Source organism: Ostrea edulis, chromosome 2 (assembly GCF_947568905.1).
Source record: "Ostrea edulis chromosome 2, xbOstEdul1.1, whole genome shotgun sequence".
NCBI classification, from domain to species: Eukaryota; Metazoa; Mollusca; class Bivalvia; order Ostreida; family Ostreidae; genus Ostrea; species Ostrea edulis.
The window spans coordinates 97,947,025-97,956,300 of NC_079165.1; the positions used below are offsets into that span (position 1 = coordinate 97,947,025).

The 9,276-nt window shown below is 35.9% G+C and overlaps 1 protein-coding gene across 1 annotated transcript; it reads right to left on the bottom strand.

Moving 5' to 3' along the window:
• Positions 1–1,043: 1,043 nt before the first annotated feature.
• On the bottom strand, positions 1,044–7,046 carry LOC125681037 (uncharacterized). The gene is made up of 5 exons (XM_048920932.2): positions 6,928–7,046; positions 6,786–6,847; positions 5,092–5,223; positions 4,948–4,995; positions 1,044–1,876 (listed from the first exon to the last, which is right to left on the bottom strand). Exons 1-5 carry the CDS (start codon positions 7,008–7,010, stop codon positions 1,173–1,175), a joined length of 1,029 nt encoding a protein of 342 aa, XP_048776889.2. The 5' UTR covers positions 7,011–7,046; the 3' UTR covers positions 1,044–1,172.
• Between the last annotated feature and the right edge of the window lie 2,230 nt (positions 7,047–9,276).

Below are 9,276 nucleotides of genomic sequence, written 5' to 3' on the forward strand. Positions count from 1 at the left end.
TGGATAAATGTAAGCTGTATCAATTTTAACCGGACTTAGACACACCATGTCGAATATGGTGTAGAGAACCACACTTTATGTGTATATCTATGTAATCTGACATAAAATGTTCAAACTCATGACAACAAAGGCACCCCTTAAATGTACATACTGTAGAATATTTAAATTCGTGGGGGTCGGTTTTCGTGGATTGCTGAATTTTTACGGGTTCGTGGGGACGTCGTGGATTTATATATTTGTAATAAAGATAACTCTGGAATGTCTTTATTCGTTGAGGATGTAAATTCGTGGGTGAGGGGTACCCTCGAATTCCACGAAAATTGAGCCACCGCGAATTCTAATAATTCCAATGTAGCTCCAATTTCCACAAACACACCAATCAAGGAAAATTCTTCTCTCATTAAAATCAATTGCTGGTAAGGAATTATTCTGAGAAACAATTTCTCCCTCTGTAACATCAGGTTCAAACTGATATCGCATATTTAATTCACTTTCTGCTGATGACATTTTAACGTTGATGCTTACAATGTGTCAAAAATACACAATGTGTATACTGACATCAGCATCAGTGCTGCCCTCTAGTGGATGCTAAGAGATAACGCAGCAAGGAGGTAATAATTTTTTTCAATATGGTAGTTCCCCTGGATTGAAAAGATTAGTTCATCTTTATGAAATATCTCCCTACTAAAGAAAGATATATCTTAATGATTTTCAGAATTCATTATATACATCTAAATGACTTTAAACCCTTTGTCACATTTTCATGTTCACTTCTGTTAAAGCCGAATGCGTTAACATTGAAGTTTTACTCGAGTTTTGTGTTTCTTAACTTTTATCATTGGATGATATCTATATCAAATACTGTTTTCATTTACAAACTATATGTGTGTGTGTGTGTGTGTGTGTGTGTGTGTGTGTGTGTGTGGTGTGTGTGTGTGTGTGTGCTTTCGTGTACAATAAAATGTCTTCAAAACATGAAATGACTGTGTTTTTCAAATAACAAATTTATAACGACTATCAACGATGCAATAACCAATACCATGACTGTTTCCTTCAGTTTAATTGGTTGGTTGGCAATGTGGCGAAAAAACATTGCATGATGTGTGGCTTCCAAGGTCTAGACTAAACAGGAAATATTAACTTAAGTTCAATAAAAAATGGAAAAACACATATTATGCAATAGATCCCATAGTTTCCCTTGTAACTGTCAGATACGCATCTCCAGTGCTACGCAAATCTTGGAAACATCCGCAATGTGCACATGCTGTTTTATCACAGCTATCACTTCTTTCCCGTCCTAGAGTTTTATGACACGGTTTTGGTGACACATACCCATCTTCCCGTACCGAATGACATGAGGATTCCATTGACGTAAGAGAAGATTCCATTTGTTTATTTCGAATAACGTTAGCTGCATTCCTCGAATCCTTTTCGAAATATTTTGAGGGAAGTTCTAGGAAATATGCATCGTTCTCCTTGTTAAACAAAATTTTTATTCCGTTTTTTTCATCCCTCAAAAGTATAGAAAGATCTGATTTATGTAAATATTTTGATTCCTCTAAGTCCTCCAACTCTAGATAATGATCACCGCTACTAACTGGAAGTGATGACGATTCTGGGTTTGACTTGCGTTGTTTAAACAATCGGTTAATTTTCGTCATAAGTGTGAGTACTGATAGAATTGAAAATACAACTGAAGTGACAAATATTCCAATCTCTACAACTCCATATTCAATATTGTTATATCGGTCAACAGAACAATTGCAAACGTTCTTATTGTTGTTTAGTTCACCAGACGTAGTCATGACTGGTTTCACGGATATTGTATCCCAGTCTGTGGAATACAAGGGTACATCCGTGTTCTGCTTTTGTCGAACTGTAAAGTAAATTATACAAGTAATTCTTAGTGTAAACTACTTACACTGAATTTTGTAAACTCCCATGTGTTTTTTACTTCTATACAGAAATGAATTTCATGTTTATGCATGGGACACAAACATTCAAACCAAAACTCTCAGATCTGACAACTATCCATAGTCTATATCATAACTCCCAATGCGTGCATTATTATATCATTTTGAGTGACTTATTACTTTGCTGCTATTGAAAATATTGTGAAAATTTCCAAAATTAACGCTCAAAATCGATGAAGAAGGTTCCTCAGTATCTATAATGTCGTAAATCGTAGCTTCAAAATTTTGTTGTTTTGTAGATAAATTAAAAGGATCTATATTCACATATGAAAGGTGAAGCTAACCAACAGTTATCAATCACATCACTTCTATAAGCAATACAAAATAAAGAGTTGAGCAAACACGGACTCCTGGACATACCAGAGGTGGACTCAGGTGCCTAGGAGGAGTAAAACTATGCTTGTTCTGAGCCAATCCATAAGCATATTATTGCCAGAATTTATTCAAACCTGATCGCTCCACCATTTGCTTTGAACATTCTTTTTCAAACAGAAAAGAGGGGGGGTCTGATAATGCAACTTTCAACAAATAAAGTTAGACCTATTCATCTTCAATTTACTAAATTTTGCAGCCCTTCACCGGCAATGGTGACGTCTCCATATGAGTGAAATATTCTCGAGAGGGGCATTAAACAATGTTTAATCAATCAATCTTCAATTTATTTACTTATATATTCAGAGAAAAAGATTCTGATCAGAAGAGCTTCATATGACTATTTCAGAGTCAAATTTCATTTCGAAACAAATCGGATCATATTCATATAGGCCTAGTAAACTATGAACATATGTACTAACGTCATACAGTAAACGTTTTACAGGATTTGCTCGTCTTCGCCGTGCTTGCAGTTGGTCTGTAGTCGAAAATAGTTAGAACTGCATCTGGTCGAAGATTTAATTTCATAAACCCATTAGTTTTTGCCAAAGTAGAGTGTATACGATAACGAAACTAATCCTCATCAACCCCGAAATCGCGTAAAATGATTGTCAAACAACTTCGAATTCTGTGTTCTCGGTGTAGATTTCACACCCAAGTCTTTCTGAACGTTGGATCATTTTGACAAAAGTATATAGAAATACCTGACTTGCCACATTACAGTTGAATGTAAGCACATTGAACATTTTGACGGCTAAAACCCGAAATTGTTAGTATAAACAAATACACATTTGCGTCAGGCTGGTCTTTTTTGACGTCATAAAGCAAGGGGGATAAGTCATCTTACTATTTCGATACTTCACACCACAGCAACATGTGGCAGTCTGTGGCGTCTGTTACCTTACGATTTTTTCTGAATGACTTCTTTACATATGTTAAGTAATCAAAGAAGACCACATTTTCGTGCAAAACAAATTGTTGGGGTTTTTTTTGTTGAAAATCGTCTCCTATGACATTTAAGGAACTGGCAGCACGATTTGGAGGGAATATCATCCATGACCCGTGGTGGTTTAAAGAGCCTGTGGTTGGCAACATCCATAATCATAGAGTTCAGTCTATACACAGGTGTTGAAAAATCCAAGTATAGACTAGCTGTGGCTTCTTCAAATACCATATGTAAAACTCTCAATGGAACAGAGTAAGGTTGTGTGCGAATATGATGTGGACCTTATTGTCTGTTGATGTAAGGTAAAAGTGAATCATACGTGATATCATTTATACTTCATCTTTTATATGAACGATGTCCATGACTGCGTTTCCGTCTCTGAGTATTTGCAAAGAGTCACATGTATAAGAAAACGTAAATTGTTATACCTCCACTAAGTTTACTCCCATATGAGAATTATATTAGATATTGTAGCGGAGAGTATAGAAGGAACTTATACTGCCTCGCTAGAGAACTAGCTTTTCTAGTGATGTGGTAGTGTCTCTCTCTCTTGATCACGCAAGTTAAGCAACGGAGAACCTGATCCTGATCAGCCCTTGGATGGGTGACCTCTACACGGTACAAAATGCTGGCAGCGGAGTGATTCTTGTGTTTGATGGGAGGCCTGTTTCAGGTAGAGTACGGACGTGGTTGTCGTCGGGAACGGTGGATGCCGTTGCTGAGCAGGTGCCAAACACTCAGAGAGAACTTTTGCAAGGTGAAGATAACGAACAGTGACTCACAGGGGTATGACCGATCAACAAGAGGTTCTTGCTTCTCCTAGGTACCTGATCCCATCTCTGGTATATCAAGGGGCTCGTGCTTGCCCAAATCTTTTGTATTGTTTATTTACATATTGATTTTCATTAAGGATTACTCCGTTTACTTGATGAAGATATAGGGCTTACGGTGGGTATGGCCGGTCAACAAGAGATGCTTACTCCTCCTAGGTACCTGATCCCACCGCTAGTATGCCCAGGGGTCAGTGTTTGCCCTTAATTTTGTATTATATACAGGATTTATATGATACATAACGAATAGTCATTATAATGTACCGTGTAACGGTCACCCAGCAAAGTGCTGATCACGCTTGCTGGTTCTTAACTTGCGTGATCAAGAGAGCGACTCTACAACATCACTAGAAAAGTTAGCTCTCTAGCGAGGCAATATAAGTGCTCTCTATACTGTCCGCTACACTTCCCCCAGCTTAAAGAAGCTTCGTTCCGAAACTTAGCATAAGCCATTCTTGGCACACTGATTTTGACTGCGGATAACTCCGTTTACCTGATCAGGATATGGGGCTCACGGCGGGTGTGACCGGTCAACAGGGGATGCTTACTCTTCCTAGGCACCTGATCCCACCTCTGGTGTGTCCAGGGGTCCGTGTTTGCCCAACTATCTATTTTGTATTGCTTGTAGGAGTTATGAAATTGATCACTGTTCGTTATCTTCACTTTGCATTGATCACTGTTCGTTATCTTCATCTTGCATTGATATAAAATTTGCATTTTGTTTGCAAATTATTAGACTTTTTAAAATGAACTTAACATTGCTGGGTTTACGATATGTTTTGTGTCATCGCATAAAAATAAAGTTGCTTCAGAAAGCAAAATTTACCTGATTTTAAGCCTCGCGTTGAATATGTCGATGTTGCTGTTGTCCTTTCTGAAAATGAAATGTGTTTGACTCAGTGGATGCAAATGAAATATATTTAGTGCTGTAATTTTGTAAAACCAAAAAATATCAATGATTATAATCAACCTTGTTGAGAGCAACCGAAGGTATTACTACACTGATGTTCACTGCACACACATTGTTGTTTACATCTATAACCGTATGTTGGATATGGACAGGATCGAGAGCAATTTATACCAAAATATCCAGCTGCACATTCTACAATAAATAAGAGACTGGAAGCAAAAATGTTAAATAATTTCACAAGAGGGACTAATTACATTGTATTCTACCACGATTATTGCAAAGATCAGAGGAATGCCGCTGTCATTATTCTACGATATATCTTCATACGTATTAACTGATTATGGGAAAATTGATACAAATCTCGCTCGCATTTCGAGTTTTGCTAATGCAACAATAAAGTCGATGACTGATAATTCAATTTTATGATCATAAAAATTAATCAGTATATCTAGTAAAAAAAAATTCATAAATAACTGAAGAACATTTGTCATCCAGTATAAACCAGTCATCATTGCGAGAGCGATACACATGCAAAAAGTTTTTCTAACTGTATTCAAAGCAATTGATATGATCCGTTAACATCAAACTAAATTCTTGAAATATTTTTTTTCAAAATAGATTTAAAATATCCCTACCATTTCACGTTTTTCATCAGCAAAACAAAAACAAACAATGTAGGAAAACGATCGGCTGTATATTTCTGAGTCATAGTAGAATAGAAATAAAGTTCTTGTTTTCGTGTATGTTGCAGGATAACCTCATTGGTCTCGAAATGTTGTTTGAAATATAAAAGATTCGGCTAACACCTGGGCTTTTATATTTTAAAACAACATGTCTCGACCTCGGAGGTTATCTTGCAACATACACGAAAACGCAATCATTATTTCTTAATTAGTTTCCTATACAAATCAATTTATGAAATGGACCAAACATATGAATCCCCAAGATTTTCTAATGTAATGGGAAAATGTTTCATGTCTCATGTTCCAACAGTCTCGTTTAAAGTCAGCGTTTCGCAAATTCTATGATCGTTATAACGATCCCGTTTGCCAATGCAACCTATCATTGGATCAAATGCTGTCTGACATGTTTCATGCCGATTATTAGGCTGTTCTTGGCACACTGGTTTTGATTACGGATAACTCCGTTTACCTGATCAAGATATAGGGCTCGCGCAGGTGTGACCGGTCGACAGGGGATGCTTACTCCTCCTAGGCACCTGATCCCACCTCTGGTATATCCAGGGGTGCGTGTTTGAGTTATGAGATTGATCGCTGTTCGTTATCTTCGACTTTCATATATACATGTACGGGGAAAGTAATTGTTAAAAGTTATACTAGCTTTCATTTTTTTGTGTCAAACATGTTTGTCGCAAAATTGGGATTTACAATTTACATGACGGAAAAAACAAGGTTTTAAATTAAAATTTGTGTTAGAAAACCTATCCAGAGGCTCTGAAGTAAAATTACATTATTGTCTTTCCGTACAAAAATTGACTTCTATATAATACTACATGTATATATTCAATAAAACCGAAATCTTTATTTTGATAAAATCTTAATTTTAATTTTGATGTTATTAATGTCTATGGTTAATGTTACATACAAAACTATCGTAATAGCACATATTTGTTATAAATTAAAATGTTCAGATTGAGAGCTGTTATAACATTAATATGTAAATATCGGTGCTATATCATACATGTACTGTATGTATGCATTATCACAATATCTTGTAATTAATAATATTCTTACCAATACATGCCTCTAAGTGAAGATCCCATTTAAACCCAGAACAACACTTTAGACCGTCTTTCCTGTTAGAATAAATTTCAATAAAATGCATGGTCTTAATCATATAATCAGTTTTCATTACGTTCATTTAATTAGGGCATACCCACTGCAAATTCCATCCACAAATCGCAAGTCCTGGACAACTAAATGGATAATATAAAGCAAATTAAATATGAGTTTTTTCATTATGGCACTATACTGTTGAAAAACAAGAGGTGAATTAAATATACAATCCCTAATTTTAAGAATTAATATATATGTTGTTATTTTTTTTTATCTGAATGTGTAATTTCCGTTGATAAAATGAAAAAGTATGTTTTAAGAGTACTGACATGTTACAGCATTGTACGCTACAGCTGGGTGCTTGACACTGCTCTGAACCTCACTTGTTAAAAAAGGCACAGTCACAACCAATTAAAGCTGTATAAGAATGAACGGAAATTAACAATATCCTCATATCATCCCATTCTTAATCTAAAGTCGATTGAAGTCGATACATCTACACATCTATTATTCTGAAATATGGTACCTACTAAAGCCCAGGATGATAATTCGAGATTCAAAATACGAGATTCGAGATTTGGATTTCGAAATTTAATACCCAAATTAACCAATCAAAATAACGGTCACAATATATAATTTAAAGGAGACAGCATATTTTAATCAAACTCATCAAGTATAAACGATCGCTATCTTTATTTTAAGATTAGGGGGTTGAGATTACATAAACGTGGAATGTGACAGAAAGCAAATTGAATACAGTGCTTTTTAGTTTCTTTTATCTATGTTGTGCATACAATGTGTTTTCTGTCTCTTGTTGAAATTCAACCATGCTTAATGATAATTTTAAAAATTACATTCCCTAGGTTTATTCTGATATGTTTACTGAACAAGAAAACATTTCTTTGTGGTTCAACGATATAGCTCAACAACCACTTTGAAATCTGATTTTATTGCATAATAATAAACATTGAAGATAAAGGGGAGGAAAATATTAGGACAGACAGCTGGGTGCTCATACATGTATGTAGTAACATATCCCCTCCCTTGTTTACAGGGGGTGGGGGAGTGATAACAATTTCTATGTTAGAGTAATTTCAAATTAAGTAATTTATTATGAAAGCCATTTCATCAAATGATTCAAAACCACCCCTTACCTCTTCCCACTACTTCCTCTAAATGGAAAAAAAGTTCCCCCGACATTGCATTTTTTCATCACTAGAGGGGCTACTATCTTTTTCTGTCAGAGAGACACTATGTGACTGAACAACAGAGGCTTCTTTGAATTGAAGCAGGCACAATTTACGGATTTTGAGCAAAAGCAAGATAACTGTCTTGTTCGTAAGGAGTTTTAGCTTGAGATGGAGCGATGACTGACAACCTGATGAATTGTCATTGTGCTGGTAGAAGCTTCAGTGGAAGAAAAGAAGTCCTTATCCATATTAAATATAGAGATCCTAGGCAAGACCAGCGTTTTTCATTGCATGATAAAACTAATTTTCATCAAAAATGCCATTGCAGTGTGAAACCAGTTTGTCTACTGTGCGCTTTATCAGACCCCCAATCGGACCAGGAGCCCCTTTCTCATGGCCTGATCCAGTAAAATTTCATGTCAACTTCTCGAAACCATAAATATTGTGAACAACTTTTTTCATCGAAATGAATTTTTTACTTGACCGACATTGGATCGTTGGGTTATCGGGCAAGAAATGAATATCAAGCTCAGGACTTTTCTTTTTCAATTGGCTCACGATTGGAGTTAAATGGGCCCAAATCACCGCTAGACCGTGCCTAGTATTGCCCGATATGGTACAAAAAGATACAGGATCACTATATTTCTTGTAGAGCACCCCTGTATGTAAACTTACCTGATTCCTAGATGCACCAAAGTACATTCCCTGACCTTCAGATTCTAATTTACATGCGTAATTCTCTGAAAAATCTACAGATATGAATGATGCATTCGTTAGATTCTAAATTTTCATTCAAGGGCCTTATTTGCTCATACTGATGCCTAATGTTAAGACGATGTTTACGAATTCATTATCCTGTTCACTTCATCTAGCAGATTCTCCATCGTAAAGAAGACTTTCTCCCCCACTGTTACTTGCACACTGGATTTCTTTTTCTCACCATTCGGCTTCACACTCTCCCATTCTTCATGTCTGTTCTTCCAAGTGTAAACCCACACCTGTCTTTCCTTAATATCATCTTCATTTTCAAATTCATTTTTTTTTTTTTTTGCACTTCTTGCACTCTGTATACATACATTGTTTTGGTGATAGGACTACAACAAATTTACTCACATAATTCTATCACAAACTTTCTTGGTAATTTTGTATTCACTTGTTGACATTTTGGATCAATGATCCAAAATGGTTTCCATCTACAAAATGAGGCGTATAAACACTTAACAGATGGGAATGTGAAGCAAAACGATTTGTACAAGTTT